General features: G+C 36.1%; 1 protein-coding gene across 3 annotated transcripts in view; it reads left to right on the top strand.

Moving 5' to 3' along the window:
- The window catches only part of PPM1B (protein phosphatase, Mg2+/Mn2+ dependent 1B), a 94692-nt gene that overhangs the window by 69250 nt on the left and 5606 nt on the right, over positions 1-19836 (top strand). The window contains exon 6 of one of the 3 annotated variants that reach the window (XM_004752979.3): positions 10232-12011. The exons of 1 other annotated variant lie outside the window; for it this stretch is intronic. In XM_004752979.3, coding sequence (XP_004753036.1) covers positions 10232-10261 — 30 coding nt within the window. In that variant the 3' untranslated portion in view covers positions 10262-12011. Of the gene's footprint in view, positions 1-8326; positions 9392-10231; positions 12012-19836 lie in introns of those variants that run through there. One more of the 3 variants, XM_004752977.3, reaches the window with a different exon arrangement.

Raw genomic sequence — 19836 nt, 5'->3', positions numbered from 1 at the left:
AAAGAAAAATTTTGCAATTTATACATTCCAGTGAGTTGAATAAAAGTAATACTGTATATTGCTAATAGCAGGCTTTATGTCTTGGTCTCGAGCAGTGGTTCTGAGTCTTTCTTTTGTGTCCGGTCCCTCAAAGTATTAAGACTTATACCTAAAGCTGTGAAAATTCATTTAAAAGTAAAGATAAGTCATGTGTTACATTTAGAGAGAACCCTGAATCGGGCAAACAAGGACAAATTGTTGACACAATTGAAAAGCCCATGGTAGTTGGCTGGTGTGGAGTGAAGGGAGACTGATCCTAGGTTCTACACAGCATCCAGAATCATGGTTAGAAGAAAAAAGCCCTCAGATGGTAGTTATTGATCATTACTAACCATTACCATTTAAGTGTTCATGTTTCCTCATGTGCTTGGAAATGTAATCCTGGTGTGTAATCCTAAAAAATTCTCATTATGCCTTGCCAAATCTCTTCAAGGTCCCTTAAGAAAGTTGGCTGCTCTTATTCCAGATACAATTCTAAAAATTATTTCACACCCCTAAATTAAGTTTAGGTTAATGTTTTAAACTTTTTAAAAAATATAAAAATACTTATTATACACAGTAGCTCTCTAAACAGTGAATAAATAAACAACAGAGCCATGAAGCAGAAGAGGAATGCTCAGGATAAAAATGCTGGCCTTGGATAGGATTATTACATGATTCTGTAAGTTAAGGAGATGCACACTTACTACCTTCCTATACAAGCTTTCGAGTAACCTTAGCAGATCAAACATAGACAGGCTGCCACGTGTTGTGAATTGACGTAGGGATGAGATGCTGTAGAAGAACATCAGGCATGGTCCCATCCCTACCATCAGTGCATCTTGCCATGGAGAGAGAAACACACAAGTTAGAAAGAAATAATAAAAGACGGGATGTGATTAATTGCCTTGTGAATTGCACAGTGATTGCTGGGAAGGTCTGAGTTTCAGAGAAAAGAGATGGGAAGAATTATCAGAGTGACAGAAATGAAATGAGGAGGATGATAGCTCAAGTGGATGGGAGAGGCAGGAACAAAGTAGGAGCTATCTTTTTAAAGAAAGGACCTCATTTTGCCTGGAGCAAGGAGAGAACTGCTATGGTGAGAAATAAGAATTTAGGATGCAGGAAGTATTTTTGAAGAGACTGGAGAGGCCTTTTGAACTTTACATTTTACAGTGAGGAGCCACCGTATGTTTGGAGCAGAAGGTTAGTAGACTCAGAGGAGTATCTGTGGTGTTTTAATCTGTTAGAAACATGTGCAGTGTTAGATTAAAGAGATGCTGGCAGTCAACTAGTGAAATAATTGCCAAGATCAAACTTCCTGATTTACTGCACAAACTAACTTGCAGCCCAGAATACTATGTGGGGAAATAACTATTTTACCCTTTCAGAATAATCACGACCTTATAAAAATGTTGAATCCCCGTAGTAGAAGCAGAAATACACTAAATGATGCACTAGCAGAAATGTACTCTAAAACACAAAGAAGCAGAAAAAAATGAAGTAATTATAGGTATTTAATTGAATTCTTAGCTCTTCTTGTGCTACTATGACAGTGGATTAGGCACGAATGTGTTCTGAACATGTTTCTCGGCTTAGATCAGTGCCATGTTGTAGAAGATGCGACCAGGAAGTGCAGTGGCAGAAGCTGACAGTTGGGAGTTTTTTTAAATAACAAAAATAAAATTTTTGTGCAGATACTAAAAAACAAAAATAAAATAAAGAATGCTGGAGTTAATCCAAGATGTATTTAGATTCCTAAAATGTCTGCTTTATGTCAGAGATAGAATTATCCTGCCATGAATGCCTGTAGGTGATACCATTAGATATAGGGATTCATTTACTTTTCTTACATTGAAAGAAAATCTTGTAGATAACGTATTTCAAAAAGCCAAGTGGAATATAAGCTAGAATTTGTTTTTATAATATGCCTTTTTGTTTGTTTGTTTGTTTGTTTGTTTTATTTTAGAGAGAAAGAGCCAGCGTGCATGCAGGATTGGGGAGGGGGCTGGTCAAAGGAAGAAGGAAAGAGAGAGAATCCCAGGCAGCCTCCATGCTCAGCATGGTACCCCACACGGGGCTCAATCCCACAACCCTGGGATTATGACCTGAGCTGAGAACAAGATACTTAACCAGCTGAGCCACCCAGGCGCCCCTTTAAGTCAGAAACTAAAATATCCAAAGTATATTCAGAAAGCTCACTATTTAGGGGAGTCTAATGAAGTTGTTTACCAAATTTGTTTTTTCAGCCTTTTGGAGTACTGTTCAGACTTCTTAATGCAGGCTATATTGACATTTTTCCAACTGTTAAAATCTTTGCAGAGTCTAGCTAGGATACTTAGGTGGTTTGTGAATCCCCAGAAAGGTTTTTAAAAATGTGTTTGTGGACATATGCAGTTCTTAACACAAAGTATAGTATGTGTGTGGTTTTCATCAGTTCCTTCCAAGGAGTCTGTGACGCCAAGAGAATAATTACCTACAGGACCAGAAAAAATAAAACTGCATTTTGCACTAAGATGTTCTTACATTTCGCAAGGCTCTGAGGTCACGGCCCTTTCCTTCTAAAGTGCTAGGTTGGGAGCACTTAGCTGGTTCAGTCGATAGAGCATGCAGCTCTTGAACTAGGGGTTGTGAGTTCAAGCCCCATGTTAGGTGTGAAGATTACGAAACCAAACCAAACCAACCCACCCCCGCCAAAATCCCACCAAAAACTGTTTCACTGATTTAGATTCTGATCTTTAGAAAATAGACTGCTAATCAGGTAGCCATATATGTTGCTGATTTCAAGGGTAAAGGGGGACTCATAGTTACCAGCTGTTGGATTATCAAGTCATAGGTGATGTCCTCAACACCCTTGTTTTTATAGGTAAGACTAAAGGTCAGTGAGAGGAAGTCGTTTCCCTAGGTTGCAAAGCTAAACAAATTGTACAGCCAGAATTTTAATCTTAAGTCAGGGGAACTCCAAAAACTATTCTCTGTACATCTTTCTAATATTGCCTAAGTTATTTAGAAATCACATGTATGTCTGTACTTCACCTCTCTATCTGCGAAAGGTCATTTCCTATTCTTTCGTGAATCTCTTCAATAGTGTTAAGATATTCTGGTTTTGATGAGGAGTATTTCATAAAGTTTTTGAAACTAAGCAGTCAAGTCCAGTTTTTTATCAGTTGTTTTTCATTTAGATAATACACATTTTTATCCTAATCCAAAATCTTTTTAAGGCATTTGGATTTTTAAGAAGGGAGGAAAGAGAGGACAAAAGCCCTAGAGAGTCTCCATATTCCCTTTTCACTTAAGTTTTATATATAGTCTTTTTATTTTGTTAATTTCGAATAGATCAGTTACAAACATAACTACTTTTACATTTTTATGTTACAGTTTCAGGACTATGGGAATACTAGGTTTTTTTGGTAAATTGTTTCTTTTTCACTTGTCAGAGCTTCTCCATTTTTATGGAGATGATCAATACTGTTTGAAAATACACTAAACTTTAGTCTATTTTTAGGGATGGTATAGCCTACCACTTCTCTTAGCTATGTGGTCTCAACCCGCTAAATGACTTTTTAAAATTATTTCAAATTCACTAAATTTTACGTGATCCTAGCAAATAACAGCTAATTATATTCTTCCTTGGTCACTGTTAATTGTATCTCATGAACACATATTTGAGGATTTTCAGCTCTAAAAATCACTTTAAGCTAATAAGCAGAAGATAGGACGCCACAAAAAATACTGTAAATATTTATATTAGCATTCTTTACGAGTTTCTCCACTGTTAATTATTTGAAGCGTTTTGCTTATGGCAATTGCATTAAAACGTGCTGCAAATAAATACTAGCTAAATTTTATCTTTTAAATGTTCTTAATTTATTTTCCCCTTCTGTTTGCTGATTGATCTCTATTCCTGTATATTATTTGGGATAAGGCAGTATTTTCACGAGAGATTTGATTCTTTTAAACTGACACTGACACCTTGAAAATTGAAACAGAGGGAAAAGTTCCATATACTCATCTCCATAATTGCCTTCAGTTTATTTTGCAGAATAGTTTAAACGATCCGATCTAATACGAATTTTTTGTCCTTTAATTTCATTAGTGTTTCTGTATCAAGGAAATACATTGTAGATTTGAATATGAAATAATTTGTGGTACAATTCAATAATTTTAAGCACTATTTCTTTAGTAAGTGTCTGTTTATGTGGGGCACTTACTATGTTACTTACCATAATGTATTCAGAAGAACATCCAGAGGGATATTAATGTTAATTACACCTGTACAGAAATGGGAGCTGTGTCACTCACTACTAGCATTGTCACCCTGACCACTTAAATCTCTCTGAGCCTATAAATTTCTTCACTTACAAAAATTAGGGTTGTGGTACCTATTATGTAGGATACCTGTGAGGATTAAATGAGATCATGTCCACAGAGTTCTAAGCACAAACATTAATTTTCCTTTCCTAGGGGTTAGGGAGGATACAGAAAGAAATGTGAAATTCTGTTTCTCTTAAAGAGTTTACAGTCTAATTGGAAAGACTTATGAACAGTAGCAAGGTGGAATTAATTGCTGTAATAGATGTGTAAACATGATGTGGTGTATACAGGAGTTCAGGTAAAAACAAAAAGTGCAGCTGAACAGTGGTTCCTTTTCTGATATTAATGAAAATCCATAAGAGAGCGGTGGAACAGTATTTTGAAGAGTCAAGTGAAATGGCTGGGGAGGAGGTCTCACCCATCCATCTTTTACCCATCACAGTAGGGAAATGTAATTTGCTTTGAGATAAAATCACTTTTAAATGTGGTCATTAGGTTAAGTTCTTTTCATTTAGTGACTCTGTGATGCCAGCCATTGTAAATTTATCCCAGTTTGATTTACAGGTTTGGTTTTAATTAAAAGTTTTGTTTTTCTTTTTTTAAAGCAACTACTCCTCCCCAGCTATCACTACTACAAAATTCACAGAAGCACAGATGCTTACTGTAATAATAGGTGTCAGAGAGTGAGTGGCGCTTTATCTTTAGAAGCCACCAAAATTGAAATACAACCAAATCACAACCTTTTTATCAATAAGTTCAAGTTAGTAGAACCTGTATTGGAGGTTCTACTATCAGGCTTTAAAAAACTCACTCCAACCCAATGCATCTGAGTATAGATTGATAGAACTTTTAGTACCTATATGATTTTTTAAAAGATTTTATTCATTTATTTATTTTAGAGAGAGAGGGAGAAAGAGTGCAAGCAGGGGGAGGAGGAAGGGGAGAGGGACAAGCAGATTCCCCGTTTAGCGAAGAACCCTTTATGGGGCTCGATCTCATGACCCTAAGAGCATGACCTGAGCCCAGATCAAGAGCCAGATGCTTGACGGACTGAGCAGCCCAGGTGCCCCATTTCATATCTGTTTAATCTTCTAAGCTCCACAGGCAATCCTGGTATTAAATGAGGGTTGATAATCACTTCAGAATTGTTTCAGTGTCCTTAGAAGTATTTTTTAATAAAAAGGGAGTTGTTGGTTTGAGTTTTTTGGGGGTAAGGTGTGAGGTGGAGGAGTCTTTATGCCATCTGTTAAAAGTCTTTTGTGATATATAATCAAGTAGAATATTGCCGTTTGGAAAACCCGATTAAAGACGAATAAGGTTTATGATTAGCAGAGCATTCACTTTGTTGCTCAATCTTAACCTTTCCTGAATAGATCCAAATGAGAAACTTTATTTGGAGGAACATGTTTATTTAGCACAAAAGGAGAGGTAAGGAAGAAAAAGTAAGCAAAATCTTAACAGTGCATTTTATTATGTTCTCCCAATATGATAAATTTTGCAAAAATTTATTTAAAAAAAAAGTTACTTGGTGCACCTGGTTGGCTCAGTCAGAAGAGCATGTGTGAGTTTGAGCCCCACCTTGGGTGTAAAGATTACTTAAATAAATAAAAACTTGGGGAGCCAGGCTGGCTCAGTTGTTAAGCGTCTGCCTTAGGCTCAGGTCATGATCCCAGGGTCCTGGGATCAAGCACCGTATCAAGCTCCCTACTCAGTAAGGAGCCTGCTGCTGCTGCTTCTTCCTCTGCCCACTGCTCCCCCTACATGTGCTTGCTCTTGCTCTCTCTGTCAAATAAATAAATAAATAAAACTTTAAATAAATATATAATCCATACTTAAAAATTTTTTTAAATGAAAGAAAAGTCATTTTACAATTAGTATACATGAGGTAGAAAATTAGAGAACTCAAAGAAAATAAATATAACTTCACTGCCCATTATGATTAATTGTATATGGCTGTATTTCCTTTCCCCACAGACATTTTATGGATAATATCCTAAAACCAGGGTGCCTGGGTGGCTCAGTGGGTTAAAGCTTCTGTCTTCAGCTCAGTTCATGATCTCAGGGTCCTGGGATCAAGCCCCGCATCGGGCTTTCTGCTCGGCGGGGAGCCTGCTTCCCCCCCTCTCTCTGCGTGCCTCTCTGCCTACTTGTGATCTCTGTCTGTCAAATAAATTAATTAATTAAGTTAAAAAAAAAAAACCCAATATCCTAAAACCAGTGGATACATAGACCTATGCATACACATAAAACATCTACGAACAGTGTCATATCTTGCTTTTTGCCATAAGGGCACTTTTTTTTTCCCTCCCAAAGCGTTCAGATGTTCTCATTTTCCTCATAACATTGCCATGTTTTAATGTGGTTATATTTGTGTTCTTTTTGTGTCTTTGTTGCTGAACTGTAGGGTAACAGTCTCAAGAGAAGGTTAAGAGTTTCTGTCAGATCATCTGTATCAGTAACCTCTTTTTTGAGTTTTATTTTCCCAACATTTTTATGAAGACTTCCAAATAGCCAGCAAAATTGAAATGATCCACCTTCTCCCTAGATTCAACAGTTAATAGTTTACCGTATTTGCTTTGTGTGTGTTGTGTGTGTGTGTTTGTGTACACTTTTTTTCCCCCTTTTTTTCCCACTGAACCTTTTGACAGCAAATTGCAGGCATCATTTTGGCATATTTTGGCATGCCTCTCTTAAAAATGAGGACATTTCAGGGCGCCTGGCTGGCTTAATTGGTAAAGTGTGCAACTCCTGATCCTGGGATCATGAGTTCAAGCCTCACGTTGGGTGTAGAGTTTACTTGAGAAAGGAGAAAAAAAGTGAGGACATCTTTCTACATGACCATAATACTATTAATCATACCGATGAAAATTAAGATTATTATCTAGTATCAAGTTCAGATTTTCCCAGTCGTCTCTAGCATGTCTGTGATAGTAGTTATTTCGAAAGATGGTCTCAGGCTGTTACAGCATATTAATAATGTCTGTAATAAGGCCCCCACTTTTTTTTTTCCCCTTGCCACTGAGAAAGAAGACTCTGAGCCAACTTTGAACAGGATGTCCTACATTCTGGATCATATGATTGTTTTCTTGTGGTATCCTTTAATGCGATTCTCTATTCCATTTTCCTGTAAATTGGGAATTCACTTTATTAGATTTATATTAAATATGTTTAGGCGAGAACATAGGATGTGGTTCTGCATCCCTAATGCATCACATCAAGAGGCACACAGTGTAAGGTTGTCTTGCATTTAGACTGTCAGCTTAGCTCTTAACTGTGATCACCTTCCATTTTAGAGCTTGTCCTGCTAACAAGGTTAAGTAGCTGCTGTTGTAGAAACCTACAAGTTTTCCAAAATTTAATAAAACATAAAAGGAATGAGTTTCCTGTTCATATCTTATTAGATTTAAAATAGTTTATTTTGATCTAGAAATGTTTTTATTAAAATATGTAAGATCAAAGAGGAAATTAAATTTTCACCCACAACAGCATTAGAATTTCCCGAAAATGCAGTCAAAATTTATATAGTTCTACATTTCGTACCTCCTCTCCTTACCTATTATTTAGCAGCAGTGATGAAGAAACTAATGTTCTAATGGCCTGCTTTTCTGTCCTCTCCTATTGCTTTAAACACTAATTTCCTTTTGTACTAAATCATTCTAGCCAATTACTGTTTTTTTTTTTCTGTTAAGCAAGTCAGTTTTAGGAAATGCTTGTGTTGCTGTTGAATTCTAATAGCCGAGTAAATTTCAGAGGAAGCTTCAAATGCCAGTGTGAATAAGATGTTAACTAGTTCATGGTAATTTGCTGAAATTAACTTGATATTTCAAGTGGAAATTTTATTGACACAAGTAAGACTTGATACTTAATGAAATGTTCTCATGCTTAGACTATGACTCGTGGTAGAGAAATGAGTGTTTTGCTGTGATGATGTTATGAAATACATGTGATATCCTGGTTTGTCTACTGACACTGGGGTCTTGAATCTTAAAAAAAGGCCTCCGAGGAAGCAGAGGAAAGTGGATCACAGGGAAAATTGGTGGAAGCTCTCAGGCAAATGAGAATTAATCATAGGGGAAACTACCGACAACTTCTGGAGGAGATGCTGACTAGTTACAGGCTAGCTAAAGTAGAGGGAGAAGAAAGCCCTGCTGACCCAGCGGCCACAGCTACTTCTTCGAACAGTGATGCTGGAAGCCCAGTGACAATGCAGGCAAGCCGTACTGAATCAAACAGTGCTCTTGCTGAATTAGACAGCTATAATGAAGATGCAGGGACAAAGATGAGTGGTGAACAAATCTGACTTGACTTCGTGGTAATATTTTTGTGATCTTTTGATTTGCTGGTTTTTACTTAGGAAGTATAATGTATGCATTTATAGAACCGTTTTGTTATTTGAATCTTGGTAAACTAGTTTTATTACACTCATATAGCCTTGTTTTTTTAAGAAGGCCTTTGCATACACCTTTATCAGATAGTTTAAAATGGGCTATTTATAGTACTTTGAATTCAATAAAATTATATGTTATTTCATATTGTATGCCAGAAATGAGGCTACTAGTTACTCAGATCAGTAGTTAACTTCATACTAGATAAGATTAGAGATTACTTACTGATAAGCAAGATGACATTATATTGTGGAAAAGCTTGTAATTGTAGAATTCTACTGCTTCACATTATTTTACATATCAGTATACTCATAGTTAGCTTTGTAATAAATTTGTGTTTCCTTTAGTGATTTTAGTTCTTCAAAGATTGGCAGATTCTGGCCTGTAATTTTTTTTTCTCCCAAGGATGATAATTTGTGTGTTCTTTGACTTGTTTATATTTTACATCTCTGTAGTTTTATTTTTAGACGTTCTGAGCTGTTGGATGTGTGGTTGTTTTTCCTTTTTCTGTATTCTTTATTGATACCTAATTTTTGAAAAACCTATGTATTATTGATGCAGCTTTGGTTTGTATATTCTGTATAGCCTAATTACATACATCAAAATGTATGTCAACCAAGTGTTTAGAATGAAATTATAAGTGTTCAAGTCCAAATAAAGCATGTGATATGGAATAATCTATGCATGTTGTACTTATTTTTAAATTAAAAATATTTTAAATAATCAGGCTTGGTATATTGGAAAAATACCTTATAGAAATTCTTTTGTACTGGTAGAAAATTTAGAGAACTTTTGGCTTGGCTTTTGTCATTAATGAAAAGAAAACATTTTGAGAAGTCTTTTTTACTCAAATCCATTCTGTTTCTTATCCCCTTTTTGTGATACGGAATATTGATTTTTGGCCAGTATGGACACACATAGACATGTCTGAGTTATCATGATGAACGTTTTAAAGAATGTGACACTATCCTCTTTGCTTTCATCAGATACTAAGAAATGCAAGAATTACAGGATATTTTAAATAGTGGCAGACACGAGTTTTGCTTTTGTTAAGATAGGTTTTTAAGATGCAGGTGGCTATCAGTCACATGGGAAAATATTTCTTAAAACAATTTTGTGAATGTAGAACATAAAACTTTTCTTCGTCATGTTTTTATTTATCATGTGTCTAAACTTGCTTCCGGTGCCTTAAGTTGAAACTTTGGATCTTCGGATGTAGCTGATGTTCTTGATCTGTTTTTCCAATGCCGGAATATTTTTAAGTGATTTGAGAAAGAGGAAGGCATTTGGTGGAGAGGGAAGGAAAAAACCCCAACTACTTACCTATCTGTATTAGATAGATCCATGTGTATGCACACAGTATACACTACCCACACCTCTCTGTAAAAGTGCCTTTTCATACAGAGAAAGGAAGGTAATTTGTTCATCTCATTTTGTTTTCTTTTGAAATTCAATCCAACCTGGCAGTGGTGGAGGTAAATAATAATAATATTCTTCCTTTTCTCTTCCTGTAGGGTGCTGGAGATCTAGAAGACCCATGGTAGCCTTATAAACCTTCTAAAATGCTTTTGATTCTGAAAATTGGGGGAAAAAAACTTTTAATCACAATTTTCTTCAATACAAGGGAAAAATATTCTTGTGGATTCCCACCGTTTTGTGATATGAGCAGAAAATCATTAGCATTTCCCATCATTTGTTCATATTTGTGTTTTCTAATAATTGCCACTTGTAGCATTGCCTGTTCTACATTTCTACAGTATTTTTTGCCGACCTCAGGCATACTGGTTACATCTGTATTTGAACTTTGGGCCCTAGGAACCAACGGAGTTATTTCACCACAAATAACAAACTCTGCCTGAGGTGCATGGGAATATAGTTAGCCGTACTCTGAAGATACATTATGTTTTTGTTTTTGTTTTTTGTTTTTTAGACAAGACACACAACATATAAGCATGTAAGAGTAAAGAATTTTATGGGATGTTCCTTTCTCAGTTCACCAAGTTGGAAGCCTTTTGCAGCTCTGTGGCTTGAAATTTCCTTTGAGCAATTTACTATAGGACATATATTTATTATTAATTGTTATTTAATTTTTTTTTTCTAATTTTACCTGTATTACCAAACTGGGTTCTCCAATAATGTCCAAATTGTAACATTGCCTGCTTTTCAAGATAAAGTGTATTTGGCAATAATATTATAAACCGTTACAAATTTTATGCATGTACCTACTACATCCTTCAGCTCTCACTAGCAAATCTTTTGAAACCAAATGGATTAATTTATGGCTATTTATAATTTGCTCTGACATCTCACTGCTGCAAATTTTTTTAAATGATGAGATTTGCCTTTATAATGTAAATTGTGATTTTGTTTTACATGTGGGTTTCTATAGTTTTAATTTTTCAGCTTTTAAGATACAAGTTTTGTGTGTAATTTGGTATAATTTTTAATTGTTTACGTTATTTTAAAAGCTCAGAATATCACATTGAAATGACTATAAATACATTTAAAATTATCTATTTTAGATCTAAGGAAATATTACAGAGATATTTTCATGGGTTCAGTAACCTTTCATTTTATAACATTGGGCACGGTACAGAGTGGCTGTCACATAAGGTACTTGAAGATTATTATTTTAATTCTATTTTTACAATAATCTTGAATTCTTTTTGAGTTTTGCATGTAGTAAATCCAATGAATGCTGAACATGAAGAGTAAAATATTTATCGAAAAGAAGCTGTTGGGGTAGGAGAAGCAATGAATGTATCCATTTGTACATGGTTTACATGTTGTGGATGCTTTGTAAACATCTTCCTATATGTTTAAATTGTGTTTCAGCAGGATGTAATTGCCCTTGTGTGTAGTTAAAAATGAGTCATCATCTGGTCCTGTGTGAAATGGAATTCATGATATGTTCTGTAACATTTTCCTGAAGCTGTTTCTGGAGAGCCACACATTTGAATACAGACAGCTTTCCTGATCATTTGATTTATTGTGCACCTGATTTTTGGTCTAAAAGGAATTATTGCCACAATATATTTTATTTATTCTTTAGATTTTAGCCTTGTAAGTTAAAGTGCTTTACATGATGATGTTAAAAGCTATCTGTCCCTTTACTGGGTTCGGGGAGTTGTAAAAAGATAGGGAATGAAGAATGCAAAATGGTTTATTGTTCATACTGTCCACTCTGATCCAACCCTGTACTGATAGTACCTTTCCAGTATGATATTGTGATGTTTCTTACAATGCAGTGAACATAACCAACTTGTTACCTAAATAAAGAATTGATCAAAACAGCGTGACATATTACTATTTGGTATGTTTTTGAAAGTAAAATCCAGTCTTGAATGTAATTTTTAAACATTTTACATAGTTGGGATATTTATTGTGAAATTTTTCATACAAAACCATGTAGGTGAACCGTAATTCCAAAGAGGAATTAACGAAACTGTATAAGACAGCACTAATTAACCCCTCTTCACTCCAAACCCCCCTGCTTTCAAAAAACCTTTTTCAGATGGTTTAGTGACCTTTGAAATACAAATAATGTGTGAATTAGCGAAAGAAAAAAAATGGAACTCAGTCTTTATTAATCTGCATTTTCTAGTCTAGCTGCTTTCAAATACTTTAATCTTAGGACCCATTTATATATGTTTTTTTCAATTTATATTTTTAAAGGTTAAAGATCCCAAAGAACTTTGCTTTTGTGGGTTTTTATTTTATTTTCATTATTTATCACATTAGAAATTAAAGCCAAGAAATTTTACATACTACTTTAATTCATTAAAAAAATGAAACCATTGCCTGGTAACGTAAGTACCATTGTTTTTTTGGAAAACAATTATTTTCCAAATCTAAAAAATTTAGTGTGAGAAAGTCCGCTGGTTTTCGTTTTTGTGGACCCTTTAATGTTGGGCTGGATTCTCCTATCTGATTGTGCGTTCATTTTGTTGCAAATGTGGCGCTTTGTATACGAAGAAACCTGGCCTCACACAAATGTGTGTATTTGGAAGGGAGTGTTTTAATAGTTTCAGGCAATCGCGACTGTTCTGTTTGATTCCTTATCAGAACTTCAAACTGGTAGTTTCTTGAAGGTTAGGTGAGGTGTGAAGTCTGAAACTATCCGTCCACTTAGTACTCCTACACTAAAACCCATCTGATCTATCTTGTTGGGAGTTTTGAATGGATGTCCTACTTGGGCATGATTTGGTAACATCATGGATTTATCTTTTGGAAAATATAAGTTCGTTGAATTACATGGTTCTTCTGAATATTGACATGTTATTATGCAGTGTTTAAAATTTTTTTCTTAATATAACACATCTCATCAGAAAAAATATTTTAAGTATTGGGAAACTGTCAAGCTCATGGCAATGGATACAGATTTTTCAGAATTCTGATTTTCATTTGAAAGGTGACGTTTTTGTCTCTGGCACCAAATATTATCACGTTTTCCTTGAGTGACAGGCAGCCTTCATTTACTCTCGAGAAAATGTCTGCTGACTCACCATAGTCTGTCAGTCATTCTTTCTTTCAAGTAGAAATGGCGCTCCTCGGAAGCAGCTGGTTCAGCGCACAGCTCACTATCAGAAGCGACAGCCATCGCACTTCCTGCATGCTCTAGAAAAGCAGGTGCTTCGCATGTCATCGTTTAGGATATTAAAAAGATGCGTACTCCAGGGTAGAGGTGTAATAAAAATTCTTACTGCCTCGCTGAGGGCACTGTCCCCTGAAACTGGCTTTCGTCCTTCCTTTTCTCTTGAGTGTGGCATGAAGATACAGTAGCAGCTAAAGAGTTGTTGTCTGTGTTGATTCCCACCGAGGTACCTGCAGTTTTACCTCCTGTTTCTTTTGCACAGTCAGTGCAAGCATCGGTGGGTTGAAAAAGAGTAAGTATTAGAAATAGTTCTGATCTCATAGACCTCCTGGAAAGGTTCCGTGGCACCCCCCAGACTTTCACAGTTGCTGCTCTGTCCGTTGGGATGGCTGTATTGTGTGTTCATTGATTCCAAACATCACAGTGCCCTACTAAGTGAATCTTAGCATGTCGATCTCACATAAAATTCAGATGGCGGAAGATGGTGACTGTGGTCACTGTTCTGCTTAGGAAGACGAACAAGGTGGATTTTGTCAGAAAATTCCTATGATGGGTTTCAACTTGGGAAACTGTTTTGAGGTTAAACTTAACAAAAGAATTCGGTTTTCATATTGCATATATTCAGATCACTTCAGTCTTTCAAGATGTCTTCAATGACTGTGAGTTGGTGTTATTTGAAATAAAATCATTTTGCCACAAAGGAGATGTCACATGGGGTTGGCCAGATAAAGATAGGACTTTTCCTATTTTTTAATGACCATTAAATGGGTCAGGACTTTTATGTTGAAGTTTTTCTATTAGATTTTCAATTTTCAGAACATTGAACAGAGTTGAGTAAAGTTGCCTTGGAGGCGTTTAAAAAAAATTCCTAATTTCTGTCTCATCTTTCTTGCCCAATAATGAGGCTTGGTAATTAAAATATTTACTTAAGACACTTGAGCTTTTTGTTCTAAATGTGTTTAGTTAAAAGCGATTGCAACTCTGGATTCTCCCTAAGTCCTTAAGTCAGTTTTGTTATTTTTCCAGATGTGGGGCATTCAGTTGGGTTTTGGTATCTTTTCATAGTGCTTGGTGGGCTCTCTAGCCACCTGACTAGGCACTTGGTCTTAATAAGAAACTGTAGCAAAATTTAGAACTCAGATGAAGTTTCCATATAATAAATCAGTCTCCCTAGGGGATAAGAGTTGGTGCTGTCATGCCCTCTGAGGTTTTTGTTTTGTTTTGTTTTCCTAGTCCGTCTTCAAAAATGTCTTTTAATGGGGCGTCTGGGTGGCTCGTCGTTAAGCGCTAAGCGTCTTCCTTCAGCTCTGGTCATGGTCCCAGCGCCCTGGGATGGAGCCCCACATCGGTCTGCTTGCTCCACAGGAAGCCTACTTCTCCCCCTGCTTGTGTTCCCTCTCTCTCGCTGTGCCTGTCTCTCTGACAAATAAATAAATAAAATCTTAAAAAAAAAAAAAGTCTTTTAATGACCAGGTTTCAGATGGTATCAGTTGAGGACAGATGTTTCTATAATATTAGCCCAACATTTGAGTCAGAAATTAGAGTATTACTAGTTTATATTCCCAACTAAACTATCTGAAATACTTGATGGAATGAGACCATGCATTAATAAGGAAATAAGTATTTTGATGTTATGAATGGCGTTTTTGTTTTCAGACAACAAATTGATCATCAGAAGACAAATGTGTGTGTGTTCCAGATGTCGGAAAGTATACAGTCAAACCAGAGCATTGATCTGTGTTGCTGGAGTTAAGCTGAGTTTTTATTCAGCTTCAATCACAGAAATTAACCAGAACTTGTCCATTGAATTTCTTTTGCTGGCCAAATCATACTTTCTTTTCTTGAATTTAGATCCCATTTTTCAGTGACTTCTCAAATTCACATTTCCTCTTCTAAGTTGCCTTTGTGTCTTGAAGATAATCTGGTATAACTAGTAAGGGAAAGCATTTGTTAAAGATTTTAGAACACAGTTTGTTTTGGGTGGCTAAATACTAAAGAATCGCATATTGTGATTTTTTTTTTCACATGTTAACACAATGTACAAAATCCATTGTATTTGTAAGACAGTAAAATATTAATGTAACAATCATTATGACCAGAATTTGGGTTATCTCAAAGCAGTTCGCAGTTAGTTGGTTTTGCAAATAAATTGTTGGTGGGCATTATGATGATTTCTTTTGCATTGTTGTCTATGTTCATTCAATTGCTTTAAGATTTTTTTTCTATTCAATTTTGGTAATTTTTCTGTAAGCTTTAATGAAAATACTGAGCAGGTGTTTATTTTTGCCCATTGTTTTGGATTATGTTTGTTACCTTGTGGTCTAGAAGTAAACCAGGGTAGCTACTAACACAGAATAAGTTTCTTTTCAGGCTGTGACTACATCGGTGCTGGTTCTCTTCTTGCTGGTTTTCCTGGCTGTGGTCTCTTCTCCTGCCCCTAATTTTGTTTTAGTTTTATTCCTGTTGACTAAATTCATGGTTTCCTGTTCAAATGTAAGTGATGGTTTGCTCTTTTAGTTCAGGAATGAGGGGTACGTGATCTTGGTATTAGGAGGTTAGTTATCCTTCTATCCCTTATACCTACAACTCTAGTGGGGCAAAATACCATACCTTTCAAATATGGGTGGAGTCAAAGTTTTGGGATTTTTTTCCCCCTTGACTAATAACCCTAGTCTATAATGGCAATAATGATTTCTTGAGTAATTAGATCTGTACAACAAATGGGTTTTCCATTTATTTTCTATTTTTTATTAACTTTAATATTTTACATAATATCTACTTCTAGTGAAGATACTTGGGCATGTATTTGAGGTGAAGAGTACCAGTACAATCCAAGAATTACTCTTGATGTAGGGTCTCATACCTTCTTTCCCTCTCCTGGGTCATTTGTGCTTATTTTCACTTGTGCACTCACTGTGCAGAGGAGTTTGTCTCATTAAGTTTTGAAGACACGAGGTGCAATTTATTTTGGCAGAATTCCACAGTGACATGATTTAGAGGACTGTGGAGTTTATTTTCATGAGATTTTTGCTTATGAGTAAGCATTGTCTAAGCAATTTTAAATATTTAATATTTGCTATTGAAACTGATCTTAGGTAAGACTGGCAATCAGTGGTCTAGAACTTTGATCCTATTGTAGTAACTGGATTTTATTAATCCTGGAATTACAGGTTCTTTAGGAATGTAAAAGCATTTCAGGAAGAGTTCACATTTAAAATTATATATACTCCAAAATAATCTTCACAGTCTTAAGAGTTTTCGTGTAGTTCAAACTTCCTGAAATGTTATAATTACAAGGTTACCATTTTTCAACCTCTGGAGCAGTTCTGCTTTTTTCTATGTTATTTCTTGGGATTCTAAGAAGTGATTTGAATAAAGGTGTAATGACATTGGAAAGTTTGAAGATCCCTAGGCTCAGAGAGTATTTATGTGACTTGGTGAATGAAAGTGAACAGTAAACTCTGTTACAAGGAAGGAAACAGGAGAATGTTGGCTGAGCTGTGAATGATATTTACATGTTTTGATTTGTGGTCTATCTAAAAGTTAAGATTTACCTATTCAGAAGGTGGGGAAGGGGGATGAAGTTGCGGCAAGAGGCAGATATCACCCACCACAAGGGGTCAGCCATCTCAGTATCCCTTCCCCCACACATCAACTGTTTTGTTTTGATTTGGCTGGGGGAATTATGGGGAGGAAAGGATGTTATTCCCAACCTCAGGTTTGAATTTATCTGCTCACATTATTACCTCTACATCCCGTGTTCTATAAAACAAGCTAAGGGTTAAACAAAAACTGGTATAATATTCCTTTGTATGACTGTACCACAGTGTAACCATTTTCCCCATTGAGGGATATTTAGATGATCCGTAACTCTTTACTTAAAAAACTGATGCAGTGGGCTTCCTGGCATGTGTCCCTTGAGCACGTGTACTAGAGTTTTTCTAGTATTTGCCTAGAAATAAAATTAACTAGGTTATTAGGTATGTATACCTTCAAGTTAATATTGCAAATGCATTGTACTAAAGGTATACTAGTTTTCATTTCCACTAGAAATGTACAGAAATTCCCGTTTTTCTACCTGTCTCCATTCTCAGTTAACGCTGATAGTGTCATACTTTAAATTTGCTGGTTATGTGACCGTGAAATAGTTTGTTTTAATTTGTATATCTAGTTGCATGTGAGGCAAACCTCTCTACGTGGCCATTTGAATTTCCTCTGAAATGATTGCTCATATCCTTTGCTTATTTTGGTTTGCCACTTTTTTTGTTTGTAGTTTTTTATGTGTAGTCTGGATACTAATCCTTTGTTTATATGTGTTGCAAAACATAGCCTTTTTTTTAAAATACTTCGTTTATGGGGCCTTTTTAAATTTATCAGTCTTCTATGGTTTGTACTCCTGTCTTTCTTGTTCAAAGAATCTTTGCCATCTCAAGTTCATGTATTCTTCCAGTAGTTTTCAAGTCTTCATCCTACCTCTCAAGTGCAGAATATATTAGGATTTTAATCCATCTTGAATTTACTGGTGTTTACCGTATGGAGTCAGAGATCTAATTTTTTGCATTCTGCTAGCTAATTGTGCCAACATCCTGCCAGCCTGTTGCACACCAATTTCCGACATGTGTCATCCATTTCTCATCTCTCCATTCTGTTCTATTGTTTTTGTCTAACGCTGTAAAATACTACACCATTTTAGTGACTATTATGGCTTTGTAAATGTTCCTACCTGGCAGGTACACATTGCCTTAATCTTTCATAAACTTCGTTCCTTTTTAAGAAAAATACAGCAAATAATCCACACTCTGCTTCTTAGCAGCCTGCATCCAATTTGGCACCTACTGTTGAAAATTGTTTGGCCTGCCTATGAAAATGGCTGTTCCTGTTGCTCATTTACATGTGAAGCTAGTGTGGCCGCACAGCGTCCCTGACCTCTCGTCTGTCCCTGTAAATCCGGCCAGACCAGCGACAGAGCCCTGCCTGCTAAAAGCAATTCTGTCTTTATTTAAAACCTGATCTTGGTTCTTCGTGGTGTTCACATTAGTTTTGATTTTGTGTATATTTCTTGGTTACTGAATTTTTGGGCCCTGAGGCAAGAGTATCGATAACTTGGGCGTCTCAGGCTGAGCTGATAAGTATGTCAGTTTCTGGGCCATTGAAGAGACGGCCCATTTTCCTGACTTGAAGCAGGTGTTTCCCTGGAGGAATAACTCAACCTACTAGTAAGTACCCTTCAGTACAAAACAGTTTTTCCTGGGGTGCTTAGTGAAAATGCTGGAGGGACTGGGCTGAAGGTCCCATGCTCTGGCAGCAGCTAGTTGCTGTTGGCTTTTCCTTCTTAGGCAGCAAGCCCTCTTAATACTCAAAAAAAAAAAAAAAAAAAAAAAAAACAGAGTGGAATACCAGCTTCTAGAAGGATGTCATGACCGCTTTCATGGCAAAAATTTATTCCAAAATGCACTTTTTCATGTTTTAATTTCTTCAGAATGGAGAAGCATCATACTTAGGTCAGTGGCATCTTCAGTCGTTGTAGGCTAAGCACAGTTGCCCCTGCTTGGTAACAGTGATTCCAATTTCAGTTCCGTGAGTGTGCTTTGGTTGTGGTTGGGACTCCATGTGTTAAGTCTAATGCTGTTTAAAATGTCTTCCAAATGATCATATAGGATTTAACACAGAAGCAAAGTTACTGTGTAAGCAAAACAGAAATGACAAGTTTTTTAAAAGTCTCAGCCTGTTACAGGGCACCCAGCTGACTCAGTTGGTAGAGTGTAGGACTCTTGATCTCCGGGTCTTGAGTTCAAGACCTGCTTAAAACCAAACCCAACTGTATTAACAATTGGTATAAAAAAAAAAAATCCTAAGTGTTATTCAAGCATCATTTCAGGGCGCCTGGGTGGTTCAGTCAGTTAAGTGTCTGCCTTCGGCTTGGGTTCTGATCTCAGGGTCCTGGGATCCAGCCCACATCAGGCTCCCAGCTCAGTGGGGAGCCTGCTTCTTCCTCATTCCCTGCTTGTGCTCGCTCGCTCTCTCGTTCATTCTCTCTCAAATAAAATCTTATAAATAAATAATTTCATAGTTATCATCTTCTTAATCATGCATTAAGAATGGCACAGAAAATAATGGAATCTTCAGAGTTGAGGGATGAGGGAATATGATATATAATTTATAAGTAAATAGTAGATAAAAAATATTCACAGGAATGATTTAGGATAGCATTTATTCAGAAGCATTGCAAAGTGAGATCTTTATTTCTGTACCTCAACCTGCCCCCCAAAACCAAAAATGTTAACATTGGTTAAATCTGGGTGGTGGGTAAGGGTATCTTATATTCTCTGTAATTTTCTGTATGTTTGAATTTTTTATAAAGTTTTGAATTTAAAAAAAATACAGAAACTAGGTGAATTTAGTGTTCCTAAATTGCCTTTTGGGAAGAGGGTACCAATTAATAATCCCAACAGTATACAAAAATGCATGTGTCTTTTGCTTTCTCTTTAAGAATTGTGCATTGCCAAACTGGTAGGTAAAATACTG

The sequence above is a fragment of the Mustela putorius genome, unplaced genomic scaffold (genome assembly GCF_011764305.1).
Source record: "Mustela putorius furo isolate JIRA1106 unplaced genomic scaffold, ASM1176430v1.1 tig00000224_pilon_pilon_pilon, whole genome shotgun sequence".
In the NCBI taxonomy this organism is placed as follows: Eukaryota; Metazoa; Chordata; class Mammalia; order Carnivora; family Mustelidae; genus Mustela; species Mustela putorius.
This window is presented reverse-complemented; position numbering and strand designations above follow the sequence as displayed.